Here is a 23,803-nt window from a genome sequence, read left to right as displayed (position 1 = left end):
TCCCCGTTTCGATATATACATAATATATAGTAGGGCGGCTTCTTCCCCGTTATAATATTACCTAGTAGGGTGGCTTCTTCCCCGTTTCATTATTATATATGCTATTTTATTTTGAGGAATTCACTCTTATGCATATTATACTTGTTTGTCTAACTTTTTGATCTTGATAGTAATATTTTGAATCATGGTTTGTCTGGGAACTCTGTGTGGACGATGTTATTATTATCGATTAGGGTTGATCTCGCGTCGTCTTCTCCAACGAGTTTGGAGAGGTTAATGTGACACCTGCTTCATGATGCATAAATAGCTGAATGATTAATTTCTTCCTGTTTATTTCGATTCATATTCTTTTAGAACTGTGAAGCATGTTAGTGATTACTTGAGAGTTGCATGTTTTCGTTGAGCCCCCTTTTTGGGATGATGTGCTCATTCGTTCCCCCTTCAGTTTCAGCATTCAGAAGAAAAGGCGCACGTGAAGATATTTGTTTCCGTAGTGTAAAGTTTCAGCGAATTGAAGATGTTTATTTATATTTTGTATATGTATGTTTTCTCTGTAAACAACACATGGTTATATTCGTATCACATGAGAAATTTTCATTTATTATGTATCAGAGTATATGGGTTTTGCTTTTGGGCTTAGTTTATGTAGTCTAGATTCTTGAGATCGTTAGTCTAGATTTTATGCTTCAATTAGTTTGCAATCCTATTAGCTAAGCAGGTTTAGTAATTGGGGCGTCACAACAATCATGAAGGAACTTTGGTTTCAAAAGAACAAGAAGATCTTTGAAGAAAAATCTCCTCAATTCAATGAATTTAAAAGGAAAATATGGCAATCTGTGTATGAGGATGGTTTCAGGAGGAAATGTACAAAATGGGGACAGAGTTATGATCAGCATATTATTGATCTCTTCCAACTGGGTGTTAGACAGATCAAATACAGTTACATCACAGAATGCTATTGGCAAGCTCCAGATCAAAATTTTGTGTTATTTGCTGTGATGGCTCTTCATTTGGTAATCCAGGTGCAGCTGGTCTTGGTATTATTGCCAGGGATTCTTCATGTGAAGTTATTGGAACAATGTCAGGGGGAGTAGGAACTGCAACAAATTATATAACATAAATTCTTGCTGTGATCTGTGCATTTGAATGGGCCTTTGTGTTGAAATCTCAAAAGGTAATAATCAGATCAGACTCCAAAACTGTGGTTAATGAATTCTGCAATGAATGCATTCCTTGGATGTTTAGAGCAAGATGGCTGAATGCAAAGAAAAACCTGGAGCGCATCATATTTTAACACTGTTTTCGTGAAGTTAACTTTTCTGCAGATGATCTAGCTAAAAAAGAGGAGCAAGCCTGAGAGCTGGTGAAAGGATAATCCATAATGAAAGTCCCGGTTTCTTAAAAAGAAATTGAAATGCCCAATATTGTCTATTATAGAATTTGCTACTCTGTTCAATTGTTTTCATCTTTTGAATTTCATTCTGTAGGTTTTATGATGTAACAAACATTTTGTAATTTGGCTTTTCATTTTAATAAAAATATATGTGATTAAGTAAAAAAAAAAAAAATCACCAACTAGAAAAGATGGTCTAGCCCACCGAGTGTAATTAAGTTGAGTCCGTGGAGATCAACCAGCATCATCACCAAGATTCCAAACAAAAGCATTCCCCATTAAAGGAACCGCAACAACTAAAAGCAGCAAAGAAAACAACAACTTGCTGTTGACACCCATGACTGAAAAAAGAAAAAGCTGAATTGTCTCAAGTATAATCAGAGAGTAATCCGAGAGGAGAAAACAGATTGTGTGTGAAGACTTAAGATGCTCTAAACGGATTCAGATTTCTAGTTCTACCCAGAAAAGAATAAGAGATTGAAAAGAAATTAGAAAGGATCGGATTCGTTAACATTTGTTGTACTCTAGAACGGATTCAAAATTCTTCTAGTTTAATCTAAGACAGTGTTTGATTTTTAGGCGGTGGGCCGGTCATGGTTAACCCACTAGCCGGGAATGATAAGCCAAGTCTCAAGTCTGTAACGGAGGAAACGAAACTTCTAAGTCCCATCAGAAACGAGAACAAAAAGCTGATTAGTAGAGCAGAGAAACTTCTAAGTCCCGGAAATTTGTCTGTGGACCGGAGGATCTTCAAACTTTGAACCATGATCAAGCCCGAACTTAGTTCTACCAGATAACTAAACATTAAACAAAGTGCTGGTAGAACAATCTGAAGATTTCAGGGAGAAGCAATATGCTTAATACAAACGTAGAAAGCTGTACTGTAAATTTGTGCTTTGGTGTATCTCAAAAAAAAAGAGAGAGTGCGCTAATAGGATGCGAAGGATTGAGGATCAGGGCCGAGAATAATCTGCAGATTTACTCCGGAAACATCATCTGTTTCATACGTTGTCTGTCTCACATTTGGGAAATAATTAAACTAGCTCCATAGTCCATAATCAGGAAGATTGACAAAGTCAGATACATTTGTGATCCTGACTCAACCTGATGCGACTAAAACCCGTGCCAGGCTTAAGTATCACTTGGTAACCAAATGTGTCTGCAACAACTGGTAGTACAATCTACACTAAATCCCCTTATCCTAGAGAAAAACTAAACTGAATAATCGGACTGCAGGCAACATTCAAGGATGAAGAACCATTTACAGAATAGCAACTAACTTCCTCAAGGGACCAAAAGATGGGGTGGAGTCTCTAACAACCAATGGAACTCGATCCAAATCCAACTCTGCTTGGAAGGGACCCAAACAAATATAATATATACATCCTAAAATGAAACAAATCTGGCGAAACCAAATTAAAAAAGAATAGACAACTATCCTGAACTATCCTAACAACTGCACTAAAGCTCAGTGTGCGGAATGGTTTTAGATACAAAGGAGGGTGGTATTCCCCTGACTGGTTGCTGGTAATGATGCAGAACCAGATGCAACCATTCTAATGAAGCAAAATATTCCAAGTGCTTTTGCCTTGAAAAGAAACAGCCAAAAGGAAAACTGAATATAGATGGAGAGAAGTAATTTCAGGAGAGATATACTCTAACAGTATTCGTAACTCAATCTAGAATGTTAGATGAATGCAAGTGTAACTTAAGCACTGAGTTCGTAAGCATGTGTCAGTACGACTAATAACAAGAATTTACCGGACTAACAATACTAAGAACCTAAATACAGCTTTTGCAGACATACAGTTTGGTAATGGCAGTGTGAAGTGGGTGTATCAGCTATTTATGCACTCATCCTTTCAAACAAAGATACCAAAATCCTCGCCAACAGAAACATTATTTGTTTAATTCCTAGTACCACGGCACAAGGAGCCTAGGTAAAATAGAGCCTTGTCATGGAGACAGAAATGTAGCATTATTAAAAGATGGAAAATTGACTTGATCACAGATAAAGCAGAGTAGAAACTAAATCATGTAGATAGTTACAGAGAATGAGATTCTCTAACCTATATATGGATATCTTAATAATCATGCAAAACAGAGTTGTGCCATACTGCCATCCTGGGTGAGTTGGGTCATACGATGCATATTACTGCCTAGCTACAACCTATAAATCATTTGCTAGTGAGTAAGGTGTGGAACTGCCAATGGGACTGTATGCCTCTAAGTTGTGACCTTACTCTACTGTAAAACTCCATCACCACATATCAAAGTATACAAAATACGTAGCACATCACACTTAGATTTAATAAAAGTAAACAGTGAAAGAGAAGCACAACTATCCAAGAAAGACAGCTAAACCCCAATGTGGAAACACAAAAATAAAGTCTTATACATGAAATAGCAATTATGTAAGACCCAGCATTCACAGGTATAATTACCAGATTAAAATGTAGGGATGTGCAGATATATTCCTTGCTACTGCTGCACGCACCGACATATTCCTTGCTACTGCTGAACACATATTACCATTTGCTGTTTTTCAAATTGGGACTTGTATGCTTCAAGTACCTCTCTGGGTATGTCAGTTGTTTCCATTGTTTTTGTATTTTCTTCTCCTAATGCTTTTAATGAAACCAAGGTGTTGATATGCGGGATTGCTTGATGTATACGTTTATCCTTGCCAAAATCCACAAGCAGTTTTGAAGATAAAGAATTTAGGTCATGCACTAGGACCTTTGTCTTTGAGCAACATAGAAGTGCACGCCTAGACGTGAGGGCAAGCCATTCATGAGCATCCGTGCAGCTTAGCTTAAACTCTTCAGTCCACTTGAATGGCCCATTTTCTGTCTTCTTCTTCAGTAGCAATATCTCATAAGTATCGGTTTCTTTATCATAGTAAGTACCCGACAAACAACCTCCTAAAACCCCAAGCTTATAAGCCCAAGTAGTGTAAAAATTTGTAGGTATTTCGTAAATCATTTCACTAGACAATTCGAAAATCACAACTTTGCCAGTTTTCAGCTGCCAACAAATAGATTCAAGTCCACTGCCAACCACGCCACCGCCACGTATAGAAATAAACGAATCCAGGTCTTTGTCGAATTTCTTCCCTAAGTTCCTCCATCCCTTGCCACTTCCAAGGGTGTACACCTCAACATGTACAGAATCGGGTTCTTTCAACAATTCATACATTCTAACCACCTTGTACTCATTCGTCTTAGAAACATAACCGAATCCAGTCAACAATCGTTCACCACGATCATCTGTTCTCTCAAATTCAGGTAGAAACACACATTCTCTTGTGATGGGATTACAGATATAAACAGGTTCATAATTCTCCCCATCATTATCATAGAACCCATTAAGACAAACTAAACCATTACAGCAACCAGTAACACTGTAATGCTTAAATGGAGCAGGGTTTAGTTTCATTCTTGTAATTCTATGAAAGGGTTGTTCCTCTGAAGATGAATTCTCAGCATATTCCAAGTAATGAAACTGTCTGTATGCATAAAGTGGATTATTATTCACAAAAAGGAAGGTAAACTTACCATCAGAAGCACCAGCAGAATCAAGATTGTTGAGGCAACGATTCAGGTGAGATTGAGAAAAGGATTGATGACTGATCAATTTATTCCACGATTTGGAGACTAACTTGCAGTCTAGAACTGTTTCAGCTGGTAAACGTGTTAAGATGTTGGAGATTAAATCTACTGTAAGCTTATTAAAGTTCCCCATTTCAAACCAAAACGATCTACAGAGTAATAATGGCAGAAATACAGATGACGATCTGAAGAGATTTTGGTAGTAAGGGTTTCTAAATGAAAATGGGATTTGTCGTAGAGACGAGGAGTGAAGCTTCGAGAAATGAAAAGGGATTTGTTGCAAGGACTGTTTAGTTTGGGGTTTTGGGAAAAAAACTTAATGGACCGACTTAAAATTAAAAAGCCCACCCAAGTAGGATTTGATAGAACTTGATTCGAGAGGATAGACCTTGACGTCTCGAGAAATGCGAAGGGGTTATCCTCCCCTTTTTTTTTTTTTTGAAGGACTGTTCAGGTTTAGTGTTTGGGGGACTTAATGGACAGATTTAAAATTAAAAAGCTCATTCAAATAGTACTTGATAGAACTTGACTCGGGTGGATAGACCTTGACCTTTCGAGAAATCCGAAGAGGTTCTTCTCCCCTCTTTTTAAGGACCGTTTAGGTTTAAGGTTTGGGGGGAAAGAACTCAATGGAGAGACTTAAAATTAAAAAGCCCACTCAAGAAGGACTTGATATAACTTGACTCGAGTGGATAGACCTTGACGTTTTGAGAAATGCGAGGAGGTTCTTCTCCCCCTTTTTAAGGACTGTTTAGGTATATGGTTTGGGGAAAAAAACTTAATGGACAGAGTTAAAATTAAAAAGCTCACTCAAATAAGACTTGATAGACCTTAACTCGAGTGGATAGAACTTGACGTCTTGAGTAGTAATGAGAGTATATTTTTCCTGCAACGGAGGTAGAATCATACAACAAATGACACCAATATACAACTTAACTGAGCCTACAAATGCATTTTCAATAGCATTTAGGCATCTTCCTAGGGGACATTGCTCACATTTTCCAATTACTTCTTGCACCAATCTGATGTATTACACGAAAACGCTTGTTACTCGAAGAAGAAAAAAAAGCCTTCTTGATGGAGAATAATTGTCCTTTTTGCACTGTTAAAAACATCATAATTTTTTTTTGGTAGTACCATGATTAAATGCAGCAAACGGATTTGAGACACATCATTTTCCATTTCGCTTGCTTTGGGTATCAGGACTTGATGACTGCCAACTAAACTTAATGCAAGATCATGCACTAAACCACGCATCTTTGAACCATGTAGTGCCAACTAAAATTACATCGTGTTCTTTCTTTGGTTAGTAACTTAAATTTGGAGTCATTCCCTAATGTAAACAGTGTTACTAGACAGTGTTATTTTTTTTAACAATCAACGGCCTAAAACAAGGCTGGAGGTCTACCTCAACAGTTGGCAATAGCCCAATTAAAGGTCTAGACCAAAAATAGGTTTGAGTGTTATCCTTAGCCCAAGCAGCCAAGAATGAGATACATTATTACAGGTTCTAAACTGAAAAGTAAAGATACAAGAAACAAGACTATAACTGAAAAAAAGAAATGTCTTTAAACAAAGCATTCGTCCTTTGATTGCCTTCGAAGTTCCCTTGTGAAAATTGGTCAATCAGAGCCTTAAAATCCCTTTCCACAATGAAGTGAGTAAATTGTTGCTCCGTTGTTTTCTTTAAAACTTCCCAAATTTCTCTAGTTTCTGCTTCTTTTAGAGAGTAGGCTTCAGAATTTATAATAGCACAAAAAAAAATTCCTACAACATCAGGAATTATATAGCCTGCACCATTATCCATAGAGACAAGATAAAAGGCACCATCAGTATTCCCTTTTGACGATCCTGGAAGGGGAGGCATCCAAGAAACACCATCAATGACAATGGGATAGGGGGCAGGGGATATAATGGGGTGTATGGTTGTGATCATAAATTTAGCGTTGGCTATAATAACACTCGAGATTTCCTTTTTCTTCGTGAAGATCAAACTATTTCTACTATTCCATATAGACCACATGACAGGAGCAGAAGTTTTCTTAGATTCATCATAAAGAATAGTAACAGTATTAGCAAGCCAATGTTCTAACTAATCAGATAAGGTAGAAGTAGCAACATTCAAGATAGGTAAACCAAGAGCAGTAGCAGACAAAAAAAAACAGGAAAAAGGACACATAACTAAAGCACGCATAGCAGTTTCATTGCAAGCAAGGCATCTAGGGAAGATAACAGTGTCATTTGGCATTCTAGTTTGATGAAAAGTTCTAGTAGGTAGAGCATTCTTAGCATCTTTCCAAATAAAAAGTTGGATGCAATGAGGTATTTTAAGATTCCAAATGCACTTCCAAAGAGTGTTGCTTTGGGAAGGTCTGATACCTCTGAGACCCATGTAGGAAGATTTAAAACTAAATTTGTCATTCTTTGAAAGCTCTCAATCCCTCCTATCAGAAGCGCATAGCTGGATTAATGGAATATTAACAATCTTCTGTGCAGAAGCATTGTCAAAATGGGTATTTAATCTAGAAATATTCCAAGATCTAGTAACATGATTAATGAAGTAAGAGACTTTAAAATTAGGCAGGGGGAACAAGGTGGTTAGGTCTGGAAGAGCCTAGAGTCGGGATCCAGTTATCACACCAATGGTCAATAAACTGGGCATCTCCAACAATCCAAGATATAAAACGGTTGATAAGTTCTTTAATAGTAAAAAGATATCTCCAAGTCTAAGAACAAGTAGAAGGACACCTAGCATTCAAAAAATTAGTATTAGGGAAGTATCTATCTTTAAGGATAGTACCTCAAAGAGAGTCAGGTTGTTCGATTAACTTCCAAACATTTCTAGCAATCATATCAAGGTTATTCAGCTCAGCTTTTCTAAAACCTAAACCTCCTTCATTTTTGGGGGAGTAAAGGGTGTCCCAACCAAGTAAGTGAAGTTTCCTGTACTTTGGGTCTAACGTTTCTCCCCTCCAAAATTTACAAAGGTGAGTGTCCATTTTCCTACACAAACCTTTAGGGATAAGAAAACCCACTTATTTGGTAGATAGGGATAGTGTTAGAGCATTGCTCGGTCGAACTCGCATGCGTTGCTATCTCAAGCATGTTTGTCATTGTTAGTGATTAAAACTATGAGTCTTGATTTCTATCCTATTTATAGATGTCTCGTACTAGGACATAGATTGTGTAGTTGAGCTTAGATCTCTCGGCGCTCATCATTTGAAGACGAAGAACTACTAAGGGGAGCTTGTGGAACTTCATCAATAAAAGGTATGTGGAGACTTAAACTCATCTATCACTTGGAAAGTCTATTTCTACTTTATCTCCTATATTGAGACATAAGTCGTGTTACAACAAAGTTTTCTATTATGTACATTTGAGATTTCGAGCTGAGTTTATCTCGCTTATATATTTCTCGAAATATGTGTTGGCAAGCTTTTGCTTTAGCCATGTTCATCTTACATTCGTGACGAAAGTCCGAATAAGATCATATGAAAAATTTCCGAGCTACATTTAACATGGTTTGTGTGATACAATCATTTGATGTTGTGTTGGAATGTTTCATTATGATAATTTCAATAACTTGAAAATCGCTTTGACGAAAAATATTTTGTGAAGAACAACTATATAACGTCCTCTAAGAAAGTTTCAATGATTGAAATTAAGAGTTGATGAGATAACCATATTTGGATATAAGCATGTATAGTGTGTTCGCACATTAGTGTATAAATCCATAAACCGGGAACCAAGTGTATGCATATGTGTGTATACAAAATTAGTGAAGGAGACAACATAAGTATGCGTACCCGTACGCATACAGGTAGAAGTTTTCAACCCGAAAATATCTGTTGTGTTTAGGAATTACAAACTCCTAAACTAGTCACCTTAAGTATGCGTACCCGTACACATACTGGTGGAAGTTTTCGAACCGAGAATTTCTGCTGACTTTGGAAACTTTACAAACTCAAATCTGGTTGCTTAAGTATGCATACCCCTACGCATACTTAAGCTGGTTATTTTGTTAAATCGGTATGTTCATGAACTTAAACATTTAAATCTTAAGGAATGCAATCTTTGCAAAACGTGGCTATAATGTTCATGATTGATTCGAGTGAATGAAACCGATTTGGTTTCAATTGTGTCTTCTATACAATTGAACAACTCTTTAACTAGTTTCATTTAAGTCACTTGAACTAGTTATGGATAAGATGAATGAGGTTAATATGAGAGTAACCATATTGCTAACTTCGGTTGACCATTGTTGAGCCAACATGAGTGTACACGTTTGGGTACAGTTACATAAGCCTAAATGAGGGTACATTTCATTCGTGTGTAACAAGCTAAGTTCGATCTAATGGATGAAATATATTAGCTTGGTTGAATCAGGTTTTTCATATAACGGTGATTATTGAATGATTTGTTACCAAGATAACTTGTATTGCAAACCTTGATTTGAAAACTATATAAAGGAGAACTCTAACAACTGGGAAACCTAATCTCCAAACCTCATGTGTGATACTAGTTGTATTGCTAGAGTCGGTTCTCCTTTAACCTTAGGTTTCTTCTCGAGACCCTATAGGTTAACGACTTGAAGACTTCATTGGGATTGTGAAGCCAAACCGATACTACTTCTCCTTTAGTTGTGTGATCTGATCTTGTTGTTTCTATCGTACGAGCACAGTTGTAAAATTGGCTTGAGATTTATTTATCCGATAGGCAAGATAGAAAAGTAATCACAAATATACTTTGTCTCATCGTTTGTGATTCCACAATATCTAGTTTCACCATCGTACGATTTAGATTATTGTGAGGTGATTGATAATACTAGGTTGTTCTTCGGGAATATAAGTCCTCTTTATCAATTGGTTCATGTTCACCTTGATTAATCAAAAGACGGAACAAAAACTTTTGGGGTATTTCTGTGGAAGACAGATTTATTCATTCTTATATACTTTTCTGTGTGAGACAGATTTGTTTATCAAGTCTTCGACTTTGGGTCGTCACAACTCTTAGTTGTGGGTGAGATCAGCTAAGGGAATCAAGTGCGTAGTATCCTTCTGGGATCAGAGACGTAAGGAGCGCAACTGTACCTTGAATCAGTGTGAGATTGATTAGGGTTCAACTACAGTCGGTCTGAAGTTAATTGGTAGTAGGCTAATGTCTGTAGCGGCTTAATACATTATGGTGTTCAATCTGGACTAGGTTTCGGGGTTTTTATGCATTTGCGGTTTCCTCGTTAACAAAATTCGAGTGTCTGTGTTATTTCTTTTTCGCATTATATTTTGTTATATAATTGAAATATCACAGGTTATGCATTGTATCGATCAATTAGGAAATCCAACCTTTAGTTGTTGATTGAGATTCCTTGAACATTGGTCTTTGGTACCGTTCAAGTTTACTCCTCTTATATTTAATCGGGCACACATATTTTTATTTGCTGATTGCGGATTGAATTAAGAGTTAGAGATATTAAACTCTTTGATATATTTTATTCTAGATTGAGTCCGACTGTCTAGTTGATTCTCTATAAAGTGTATTGGAGTAAGTACTCTAAGATTTCCAAACGAATTGTTGGGTGTGGTTGTTAGACCCCCGCATTTTCAATTGGTATCAGAGCAGGCAAACACGTTAAAGACCTTATAAGTCTGTGTTTGTAGCGATCTGGTATGGACAAAGGTGCTATCTCTATAAATGTACCACCAGTCTTCGATGGCTCTAATTCTTATGGTGGAAAATTGATATGTGAGTTTTTCTTCAATCGCGTGATTTTCAATCATGGGTTTATATAGTTAAGGGATATGATGCTCCTGTTATAGCAATTGGTAATGCAACCGTTCCAAAGAATATTGGTGCGTATGATGCTGCCGAGATACTTGATGCAAAGCAAAACCCCGACGGGTTGAATGCGATCATTCATGCCATTACCCCAGATCTTCAGCACTATGTGACTTTGTGCACTCGGTCTAAAGATGCTTGAGATATCTTAGAAACCGTATTTGAAGGTAATACCAGTGAGAAGGAAGCTAGGCTTCAAAACCTTAATTCCGATTGGGAAAACCTTCATATGGAAGATGAAGATTCATTTTATGAGTTTAATCACAAAGTGTATGAAATTTTTAATGCATCTTTTGCATTGGTAAGACTATTCCTGAAAAGGACATTGTGATGAAAATTCTCAGATGGCTGCCATCTAGATACGATTCTAAGAAGCATGCCATATTTGAAGGAAATAACCTCGATACGCTCTCCAGAAACACGTTAGTTGGAAAGCTAAAGATCTTTGATCATGAGCATATATCCAAAACCGAAAAGGATGTTGCTACTAAATTACTTGACAAAGGTAAAAGTGTTTGCGTCTCTGAGGATGATCTTTCTGAGACTGATTCATCAGATGAAGATCTTGACAAATCAGTCTCGATGATCACAAGGAAGTTTATAGATCTCTTATTAAAGAGAAGTAAACGGTTTTCCAAAGACAAAACATCATAATCGCATTCCTCCTAAAAACAGGGATGCTGACGAGGCTGATGACGAGTATATGCCACAGTGCTTTAAGTGTAAGGGTTTTGGTCATTTTTCCAATGAGTGTCCAAACCGTAGAAAATACACCGGGAACAAAGGTCTTGCTGCAACCCTTGATGAAATGTCGGATCACTATGATTCTGATGAAGATGGAAAATCAAGTGTTGCACTTTTTTGTAAAGATATTAATTTTGATAATTGTAGCAATACATACATCAATCTTGATGTCCTTCCAGAAGATTCAACCAATCTGGAAGAAAAAAATTAACCCTTCTTTTGGAAACTCTTTTCCTGATTTTTCAGGTAGCAATCTGTGTCTAGCCGCTTGCACATCTCGGGGATATGAATCATCTTATCCATTGACATGCTCTTATTGTTCACTCAAGGTTCATGAACTTTCTAAGTGTTTCAAGTACAAAAACAAGATGAGATATGTCAATAAACTTCAATGAAGAGCAAAATCGTCTGGCACACAAGCTTAAACTTGTTCAAAAAACCGCTGAGGTATGTAAGATTTTATCGTCTTCAAAGAAGTTGGTTTTCAAAGATAGGTCAAGACCACTGGAGAAAAGATTATGATCTAAACATGTTGATAGACAGGGGTCTATGAATTCCTCTCAAAAAGGGTATGGTGGACAAATTGTTGTTCACCGCAACACAACTTGATTGTGTTGTTTTTGTGCATCTTGTCTCATGTGCCTGATTAAAAGAGACAAGATTGTGCACACCTCAGGCTTAAAGAAAAATATTTTTTGTTTTTCTTAGTGGTTTTTTTTTTTGAGATTGGGATTCTTTCATGTTGGAAGGTACTTCGCTGTTAAATCAATAAAAGAGGGTTATTCTCGACAATTCTACTCTCTTTAGGGTTGTAATTGTGTGTGCGTGAACCTGTGTGGATAAAGGTTCTGTAACCCTACATTCCTTTTTCCTTCTCTGAAACTCTTTTCATCTTAAGATTGCATGTTGAGTTTAAATTGTAATTTCCTCTCACAAATCCATACACTTATGGATACTCCAAGCATCATGTCTTCTGATGGAAAAGATGTTAATATGATTGTTAAGCCATCAATCATGAAGGAGAAAGAAAAATCTTTGTTGCCTCCAACTTTGAAAATAAAAAGAAGGAATGTGAGGAAGCCAAGAGTTGTTCCTTCAAATTATCAGAAGATTTCTGGTGTTCTTGAAGAGTTGAAGGAAACAAGGAAGGAGATTCAACAATAAAGGCTCTTTTTATGAGAACTCTTGAAATTCAGAAGGCCCTGGTTCGACATCATCATCCTAGAAGTTTTGTTGGAATTGACTCATTTCTCCACGAACCTTATGTTCCCATGGCTGTTGACGACAAGGAGTTCGGGGACGATAAAGAATTCTTCAGAGGTCTCAATGTCTAGTAAATCTTCTTATGAGAATTTTCATCTTGTTTTTGTTTAAAAGGATAACTAGTGTTTGGAATAGCCATTATTGTGATTACACATAGCTAGTTCTAAACGTTTTTCATCTTCATGTTTTAGATTTATTAATTTAAATTCTAAGTTTTTTGGAAGATGATATTTGCAATTTTAATTTTTATGGTTTTATATATTGCAAATTGTTATGGGATATGTGTGTTTGCATCCGTGAACTATGATTTTCCCATAGTTGTTCAAAAGTTATCTCTATTATATGATATGAATGTATTGATAAAAGATAGAATGAAATTTTGACAAACAAAAGTTAAAGCCTTTTATGTCATTAGTTTGATGAAAGAAAGGATAGAACTTTTGTTCACAAGGATTAAGTCTGTTATATGTCATTATGCAAATAGTGATGGAAGATAGAATGAATCCTTGTATATTCTGCAGTATTGGTCGATCTCCGATCCACATCCTTGCGTATGTACTGTGTTGCTCCGTAAGGTTCCTTATGTTTGAGCATGACCAACTAAAATGATCATTCTCTTGTGGTTATTTTAGTTTTGCTCCGTAAGTTCTTTTATGTCGAGCATGACCAATTGAATTGATCATCTTGTGGTTAATTTAATTGCGTATTTTGATTGGATTAATCATGAATTCTTTTGTGGATAATTCAATTGAATATTTTGGATTCAAATTCATGTTTTCATGAGATTTTATTATATCCAAATAAATCCTTCTTTTCTTGTGAAAGTAAGGTCTCCTTTGTTGACACTTCATGGGGGAGAGTTCTTTTGAACTTGTGCTTAATTGCCATATCTTTGTGGGGAGTACGGCTGTGGAATATTTGAGGGGTTATCTTGTATATTTATAAACTCCTTGATGAATGCATTTAACTTAGGATTTATGATTGCATCTAAATTTGTTGGTATGTTGTTCTCTTTTGGTCATGAAGTATCTCCGTGGAAATTTCATTAGGATCCCACTAATTTTTGTATCTTTGCCAATTTTATTGACAAAAAGGGGGAGAATTATTGTGTAGTTCATACTACAAATACATATGGTTTGCGGATCATTATGTAAGGGGGAGTGATTTTCATGTTGAGATAAAGTATTGACTAAGGGGGTGATACATATCACCATAGTATTATTTTCAAAGTTGTGATACAATTGAACTTTGATGTTGTGTAATAATACTATGACACTGTGAAAAAGTGGGGGTCGAACAACCACACCCAATATTTCGCTTAGCACTCTGTATGGACAAACTCCAATATGCTTTCTAGAGAATCAACTAGACAGTCAAACTCAATCTAGATAAAAGTATATCAAGGAGTTAATATCTCAATCTCTCGATTTGATCTATACTCAAGCAAATAGAAATCTGCGAGTCTTTATCAAAGAGAGATAACTTGGATGGTACCAAAGACCAATATCCAAGTGTCAATCAATTTATATCAACAACCAAAGGTTGGATATTCTAATTGATTGAACCTGACGCACAACCTGTGATATTTCGATTATAAAGATAAACAATGTAATGCGGAAATAGAAATAACACAGACATCAGAATTTTGTTAACGAGGAAACCGCAAATGCAGAAAAACCCCGGGACCTAGTCCAGATTGAACACACACTATATTAAGCCGCTACAGACACTAGCCTACTTCAAACTAACTTCGGTCTGGACTGTAGTTGAACCCCAATCAATCTCACACTGATCCAAGGTACATTTATGCTCCTACGTCTCTGATCCTAGCACGATGCTACGCACTTGATTCCCTTAGATGATCTCACCTACAACTACGAGTTGCTACGACCCAAAGTCGAAGACTTTAATAAACAAATCTGTATCACACAGAAAAGTCTACAGTAATAGATAAATCTGTCTTCCACAGAAATACCTACGAGTTTTGTTCCGTCTTTTGATAAATCAAGGTGAACAGGAACCAATTGATAAACCGGACTTATATTCCCGAAGAACGGCCTAGTATTATGAATCACCTCACAACAATCTTAATTGACGCGACGAAAGAAGATGTTGTGGAATCACAAACGATGAGACGAAGATGTTTGTGATTACTTTTATATCTTGCCTCAATTCAATCCTTGCGATTATACTCGTACGATAGAATATGCAAGATCAGATCACACAACTACGAGAAAGTAGTATCGGTCTGGCTTCACAATCCCAATAAAGTATTTAAGTCGTTAACCTGGTTTAGAAGCAGAAACCAAAGGTTAAAGGAGAATCGACTCTAGATATGCAACTAGTATCACACAGAAGGTGTGGGGATTAGGTTTCCCAGTTTCTAGAGTTCTCCTTTATATAGCCTTTCAAATCAGGGTTTTCAATCAATGTTATCTTGGTAACAAAGCATTCAATATTCACCGTTAGATGAAAACCTGATTTAGATTCAAGCTAATATCTTTCAAGCGTTAGATCGAAAAACCTTGCTTGTTACACACAAATGAACTGTACGATTTTAGGTGTGTAACCGTAGCCAAACATGTACATTTGTTGGTTCGATCTAACGGTTGAAAGATATTAGCTTGGTTGAATCGGGATTTTGATCTAACGGTGATTATTGAATGATTTGTTACCAAGGTAACGTGGATTGCAAACCATGATTTGAAAACTATATAAAGGAGAACTCTAACAACTGGGATACATATCCCCACACCTCATGTGTGATACTAGTTGTATTTCTAGAGTCGATTCTCCTTTAACCTTAGGTTTCTTCTCGATACCCTGTAGGTTAACGACTTGAAGACTTCATTGGGATCGTGAAGCCAGACCGATACTACTTCTCTTGTAGTTGTATGATCTGATCTTGTTGTTTCTATCGTATGAGTACAATTGTAAAATTGGCTTGAGATTTATTTATCTGATAGGTAAGATAGAAGAGTAATCACAAACATACTTCGGGAATATAAGTCCGGTTTATCAATTGGTTCATATTCACCTTGATTTATCAAAAGACGGAACAAAAACTCTTGGGTATTTCTGTGGGAGACAGATTTATTCAATCCTATAGACTTTTCTATGTGAGACAGATTTGTTTATCAAGTCCTAGACTTTGGGTCGTGGCAACTCTTGGTTGCGGGTGAGATCAGCTAAGGGAATCAAGTGCGTGGTATCCTGCTGGAATCAGAGACGTAAGGAGCGCAACTGTACCTTGAATCAGTGTAAGATTGATTAGGGTTCAACTAGTCTGGTCTGAAGTTAATTGGCAGTAGGCTAGTGTCTGTAGCGGCTTAATATAGTGTGGTGTTCAAACTGGACCAGGTCCTGGGGTTTTTATGCATTTGCAGTTTCCTCGTTAACAAAATTCTGGTGTCTGTGTTATTTCTTTTCCGCATTATATTTTGTTATATAATTGAAATATCACAGGTTGTGCGTTGTATCGATCAATTAGGAAATCCAACCTTTGGTTGTTGATTGAGATTAATTGATCCTTGAATATTGGTCTTTGGTACCGTTCAAGTTTACTCCTTTTATATTCAATCGGGTTCGCAGATTTCTATTTGCTGATTGCGGATTGAATTTAGAGTTAGAGATATTAAACTCTTTGAATTACTTTATTCTAGATTGAGTCTGACTGTCTAGTTGATTCTCTAGAAAGTGTATTGGACTAAGTCCTCTCAGATTTCCAAACGAATCTTTGGGTGTGGTTGTTAGACCCCCACATTTTCAGATAGCATGACCCCACATGTTTAACCAGAGAAGTTTTAGCAGCTTGAGATAAAAGTTTATGATACCAAAAGTTGATCCTAGCATCAACAAACTGAAGAATACTCATATGAGTTTGAATTTTAGACTTTTAAAAACTAATAAGAGTGCCTAAGTACTTCTCTCCCAGGTCTTGGGAACTAATTCTAAGGAAATTATATAAGTGTTGAGTGAGAGAAGATGGCAGATCCTTACTAAACAAGATACCATATTTATCAAAGCTAATTTCCTGACCGGAAACAGAGCAATGATTTTGCATATAATCCTTAATTGTATTAAAATCATGGATAGTAGCTTTAGAAAACAGCAAACAATCATCAGCAAAACGTAAATGAGTTATTGGAGGGTGGGGCGGGGGGAGGGGCATTCCTACAAACTTTAATACATTGAACCATATTTATTCTAGTAAGTTTATAAATATAATAAGATATAGCTTCAGAGAAAAGATCATATAAAGATAAGGGGATAAGGGGTCTCCCTGTCTGAGACCCATTTTTGGCTGAATTAGGCCAGTTGAGACAATTGAGGAGAACAGAATAAGAGACGGTACCCAAACTTTGGATTATTAGGGAAATCCAATGTTCACAGAGACGCATTTTCCTAAGAACTTTCTGCAGGAAGTTTCATTCAATCTTGTCATAATCTTTAGACATGTCCAACTTTATGGCTGTTAGGCCTTCCTTACCATCATAGTGATTCAATGTAAAAACCACCTCATTAGCAAGAAGTATGTTACCAGTAATGCTTCTTTTAGAAAAAAATGCACTTTGGTTTTGAGAGATCAAACCATCCATTAAGGGTGTAGGTCTATTGGCCAGAGTTTTTGAAAGAATTTTATAAGAAAAATTGCACAAACCAATTGGTCCATATTGAGAAACCAATTCAGAAGTATGAGTCTTGGGTATGATGGCAATATTGGTATGATTTGGGAATTTGGCTACGTGACCATTTCTAAAACAAGTTTGCACCATTAAAAGACGAGGGCACCCAGATAACCCATAATCTTTTATTTATCAACCTATAAGTCTTCTACCGAATGTTATCGTCTATGGACAAAGTCTAGAAAATACGACAATTAGGTTCACACGTCGTAGGATCGTCTATGGATACGAGATCAAGACAACACAACAACAAGATCACTTGTGTGATTGACTATGGATACAAGGTCGAGGCGATACGACAACAAAGTGTGCACTTGATAATATTTTCGGAAATAATCGAAACTATATAAGATCAATATCAAGTATTACGGAGTTAACATTCTTGTGTATCTTAATTAATTATAATTAACAATTCTAATGCGGAAAACAAAGTAAAAGACACAACAAGATTTTGTTAAAGAGGAAACCGCAAATGCTGAAAACCCCAGGACCTAATCCAGTTTTGAAAACTCTCAGAATTAAGCCGTTATACAAAATCTAATACCTACTTCATATAATTGAGACCAAGCAGACTACCCCTATCTACTCAGTTCCCTCAGTATCCATGCGACTTCGACTTCTGGAGTCGTACACGTAAATAGCAAGTCAATTGGATCGTATTCCAAACAGCAAAGGAAGAATCTGTTTGGTAACCACAGTAATCAATCTAACTAGAAGATAAGATGATTTGTTGACAAAGGTTCTTATGTATCTAATAAACTCCTTTGTCTGGTTAGATCATCTATCCAATGACTACTGAAATAATCAAGTTCAAATTAGCACCCAATCGATATAGATCTCAAAGAGAAACTATAGAGAATTTTCGAACTCACGCAACTAATAAATTAGATCTATCAAAGATAAACCGATTCTAGTTGGATCCCAGCCGATCAAGGTTTGTGCACTAAATCCACAAGATACATAAACTAATAAGAATTCTTCGTCTTAAAATCTTTTATTGCCTTCAAATACCTGCACAACAACACTTGAATCTTCTTGTGATCAATCTCACACACAAGATGTATTTAGATCTAACAACAGTTCTAAAGATCTCGCCGATACTTTGATCTAGTCTGAGTGAATCTTATATCAGAAGAGAAGATTCTCAAGAATAAACAAACTAGGTGATAGACACATTTTTGTGTCTGATATAATCTCAATTGTATATATTGTTAGTGCTCGATTTTGTATTTATTTTGGCTTTTTATGTCTTTGTAGGTGTTTTTGGAAAAATAAGATTTTGCGGCGAAATTGGCTCGAAAAGTGTTTTATGCGTTCATGGGAGGACATTTACTATTCGGACACTCACTTTGGATAAGGGGTAACCTAATTACTAAGGGGCATCCCATTTCCAGGCATCTGCTAATCGCACCCCTACTCTGGATAAGGGGCAACCATCTTCAACATTCAAAAATCAGGTTTTGGCGGGGAAAAAAGTGTAGTTAAAGAGCAGTTTTGGCAATCGTGATTTGGAAGAGTTTGAGGTCGATTAAACCTCTGATTTTCATAGGATAGACTCCTTATAGGTTTAGGAATCTGATATGGGTGTTTAAATCGATTAGATTGGGCTCAAACGACGGATTTTTCTCACAACAAGAAAATATGGAAAGTCACGTGTGTGACCTGTTTTAGGGAATTTTAGAGTGATTAAAACGCTGTAAACCTTCCCAAAGATTTGTATCTATCTAAGGAAGAGTTTAGAATAAAAAGGAAAGCTCGGAAACGCGTAGAAATCCAAAAACAAGAAATTGTCGCAACTTGGCCGTGAAGAGAAGGAAAGAGATTTTGGAAGATTTGGGAGAGATTTAATCGGTATTTTTGATATAAACAGATGTCTTGGGTCATATAGAAGAGGTGTCGAGAGTTTGGGAACCTAAAGAGAGCCAGAGAAGAAGAAATCAGAGCTTTACCAAACTCTGTTTCTGCTGCTTCTGCTGTTAAAGAAGAAGAACGCGAAGAACATATACCCTTGGTAGACAGTCGCACAAAAGTGTCGTTGTTTAACAGCTAAAGAACATTAAGTTGTTCAGGGAAGTCTTATTTTAGGGTCTTAAAATCAGCGACAAAGCAATAGTTTTTCTGTAACAGTTCCATTGTAACAGCAGTTTTGCAACACCAATACACTGTTGCAAACAGTCTGTGTTATTACTTTTCACTCTTTTAATCATCTTTTGAGCAACAAACACATATTTTGAGATTATGATTAATATGAGGAGCTAAACCCCAACATTGGGATGACGGAGGAAGCCATATTTCATACGTGTGGTAATTATATTTAATTCTTTTTATGACTTTTTGCATTAATTTAATCGTTTTATGATTTTTCTTAATTAGTTGTGAAGTCGTATGATGATGTATGCTTGGTCTAAGTGCTTTTGATGCATCATGCTAGTGATTTACATTTAATCTTTTTAAAATCTACCCTGGCAAAGAATTAGAGTCAATAAACAAGAGTTATAATTGTCTAAGAATTGATTTTTGAACCACATGGTAGGAGGTTTGGTGGAATCCTGAGTCTCAGTAATCTCTCGACATTGTGACAAGTCCGAGTTGAACGAACTTTATTTAACACTTTAAAAACTACATCAATTTTTGGCGCCGCCGACGCGGATTTGTATTTAGATTTGTTTTAGGTTTATTTTTATTTTTATTTTTTTTGTTCTTTTTTTCGCGTTTTGGTATTTTTCGATTCTTTTCAGATTTGGAGCGAAGTTACAAGGAAAGAAAAATTGCTATAAAAGGAAAGCATCGCCAAAGAAGGAAAGAAAATAGGAATCTGAAAGGAGTGAAGAAGAAGATTTTGTATATAGTTATTTTGTTTATTTTTAGAAACTGTAAATAGGATTTTATTTTTGTCATTTTTCTTTTCCTTTTTGGACATTTTTATTTTTGGACTTTATTTTTGGACTGGACATTATTATTATTTTGAAACCCTAAGGAAGGGTTAAAATTAAATATAAACTGTTTGCAGGGAAGGACGACAGTTACGATACTGTCTCGGCCCCTCGGGTTCGTACACTGACATAGGAGTCGGTGGCCTGAGTCGACTTCAACGGTTCATCGCCCGTCTAGTACGGGAGGTATGACTCTATCTACCCACGAATCCCCTGTCAGTGGGTTTTATTTTGTGTGACAACTCACACCCCTGCAATAGAATGTCAAACTGGTATTACAATAGCCAATACAACGAATATCCGAATGAGTTTCAAAATGGACGTTACTACTTTGACCATAGTGTGAATAGTGGTTGGGAACATCAGCCTTTTGAAGATTATGGTCCATACCATGATGATCCCAATTACTATCCATATAAGTACCGATCATATGAGACAAATTCTTATATTTCTCCTTTGGAAGAGTCTCTCAGAAAATTAGAAGAGTCGACACATAGGATAGCTGAGATGAATAACTTAGTTTATGACGAAAGAAAACTTTCTTTAGAGGAATCCCTCAAGATGATAGCTGAGACGAACGAAAGAATTGCTCGAAATAATCTTAATTTTCAATACAGTGTCTCCAATAATACCCTTGAAAATGAGGATAGTTATTTGCATAATCAAGATGACGAGGATATAATTGGTGACACTACTTGTTGTTTAGATGAGGTTCAACCATTTTCATGTTATTATAATGATTATGATGAGGATAGTGTTGATGAAGAATTTGAAATAAATAGGCATAGTGATCAGGAATTTTCTACTCCAACTGAGCTTAATAATAATATTATTTCTAGTTCAAATCCAAATAATTTTAATAATTATTCACCTATTCAAAAGGACGAGGATTTGACTAGAGATACCCCCGTTTTAGACGATGTTGTATTTCCTTTTGATTACGAAGCTAATAATGGTTTAGAGGAACGAGTATATTTTGAGTCTAGCAATTTAGAAACAATAGACTTAGAAAAAGAAAATGAACTCGTCGAGATGAGTGAGGATGTACCTGACTTAGAAGAATCAATTGACCATTTTCCTGAATTAGATGACCTTGAAATTAGGGAAGTTGTGACTAGTCTTTTAGAGACACACAAAACTCTAAGTTTGGGGGTGATTATCATTCTCCTTGTGCCTTACCTTTAGCTCTTACAGAGATCCCTCACTTGGGACTTGACATATGTGCCTCATCCATTTTACAAGATTATCTTCATACACGTTTTCCTGAACCTAGTGATGTCCACAAGAAATTTCAGTTATTAGAAACCCATCCTCTGGTTGATGTGGTTTACCCAGGCTATGATACCCAGATTGACTTTGTTTTCCCACCAAATATTTTTCCTCCAAATGTGGGAATGTTTGATTTTCAAATGTGTCGAATATTAAGTTTGAGACTAAACCTAATTACTTTAGGAGATTAGGGTCGACATACTTGTTTAAGGAAGATCACCACTCTCATTATGGTCAGCTATGTAAGTCAAATCTGATTGACTTAGAGGATCCTCAATTATTCAGGCTATTATTATGTGCTTCTAAGTTTTTATTTGAGTTTTTCCAGATTCTAGAACCTGAACATTTGGATCTAACTTATGAGGAAACGCAACCCATGAAAATATTTTATTTGGACCTAGTTATAGATCCTGAACCTGAACCACAGCTAGATGTAGTTGTCTTAAACAGGAAACTAGACAAGGATGTGCTTTATTTGTTCATTTTCTTGGCATGTTGCAGATTCCTTTTACTTGTGATAGCTCTGTTTGGTTTTGATGACCCACAGATATTTCAGCTATTACTTTATGATTTTATAAGGTGACTAATCCTTTCTTAGTCTGGCTGAAGACATTAAACTTAGCACTTCTTGGGAGGTAACCCATTCTCATGCAACACGGTAATATCTTTCCTTATCTCTTTTGCTTCAAATGGTAACAGTTTCTCCTTGTTCATGCTTTTAATTTGATCTTAAGAACATTGAGGACAATGTTAGATTTCAGTTTGGGGGTATAGGAGAAACTTTTTAGTTGCACAATTAAACTCCAGAGCCTAGAAATTTATGCCTATTAAGGATGGCACTAACCAATCTAAGTGGGTCGAAGCATTTTGGTTGTAGGAGTTGAGGAACCAATCTGACTAGATGGAAACATCTAAAGAGTCTATTCATAAAAGCACAGAGCTCAGGTGTTATAAGTAACATGATAGTTTCACCATATCTCGTTGAGTCCTTTTCACTTCTGTTTTTATTTTGTTTTGTTTTTAAACTATGTTTCTCTAAGTGATTAGGTGGGGCTCACGATTCAAGTTGTTACCAATGCTAGGGTGAATTAGAGTGATTGAGATACAAAAAAAAAAAAAAAAAAAAAAAAAAAGAAAAAGACCAGACCATCAGACCAACTGGAATAAATTCAATAAAGTCGACCACTGGAACCCTTGTATATGCCAGTTGTGTTGACCTAGAGTTAGGATTATCAATCACTGGTTCCCTTGTATATGCCAGTGTGTTGATATTAGTCAGACTAGTATCTCAGTCCATTAGGATAGGTTCATTTTGGCGGAGGCCTTCAGACAGATATGAGAAACACCGTTCACCTAGTAAACATCAAAACCATCTATGTTTTTCTATATCCATCTTCTTGATCTATCCATGTGATTAGTTTTGACTCCGGATATTGATGTCCATAGTGCGACTATCTGAGTAGAGCTCTGTCACTTCATATGAATTTTAGTATGCTTGAGTGCAAACTCGTGTACAACAATTGGAATTTCGCATCAGGGTACTTCCTCCTGTAGTCAATAAGTATGCCAACCAAGGAGATTCTTTAGTGCCTTCCAAGGTTCTGTGTAGATAGCTAGGGTCTGGAGTAAAAAGGTTTTGTGGGTATACCTCTGGTAAGCCCTCCGGAGACAACACTCCGCCACTAGGGACACCTAGGGGTTTAAAGGCTTATTGCATACGCTAAATGCAATCGACGATGCCTGCGACAGTGAGTTAGGATTTTATTTCTATTTTATTTTTGCTCGAGGACTAGCAAATAATAGGTTTGGGGGTATTTGATAGACACATTTTTGTGTCTGATATAATCTCAATTGTATATATTGTTAGTGCTCGATTTTGTATTTATTTTGGCTTTTTATGTCTTTGTAGGTGTTTTTGGAAAAATAAGATTTTGCGGCGAAATTGGCTCGAAAAGTGTTTTTTGCGTTCATGGGAGGACATTTGCTATTCGGACCCTCACTTTGGATAAGGGGTAACCTAATTACTAAGGGGATCCCATTTCCAGGCATCTGCTAATCGCACCCCTACTC

The 23,803-nt window shown here is 36.4% G+C and overlaps 1 protein-coding gene across 1 annotated transcript; it reads right to left on the bottom strand.

Annotated features, from left to right (window-relative positions):
- Positions 1–3,904: 3,904 nt before the first annotated feature.
- On the bottom strand, positions 3,905–5,137 carry LOC113291057 (F-box protein At2g23160-like). Its single transcript, XM_026540637.1, has one exon. The coding sequence runs from the start codon at positions 5,135–5,137 to the stop codon at positions 3,905–3,907; it is 1,233 nt and encodes a 410-aa protein (XP_026396422.1).
- Positions 5,138–23,803: the final 18,666 nt, after the last annotated feature.

The sequence above is a fragment of the Papaver somniferum genome, chromosome 6 (assembly GCF_003573695.1).
Source record: "Papaver somniferum cultivar HN1 chromosome 6, ASM357369v1, whole genome shotgun sequence".
NCBI lineage: Eukaryota > Viridiplantae > Streptophyta > Magnoliopsida > Ranunculales > Papaveraceae > Papaver > Papaver somniferum.
This window is presented reverse-complemented; position numbering and strand designations above follow the sequence as displayed.

Excerpts from the sequence above, each read along its gene's own strand:
- LOC113291057 (XM_026540637.1), bottom strand. The coding sequence starts at position 5,137 with ATGGGGAACTTTAATAAGCTTACAGTAGATTTAATCTCCAACATCTTA.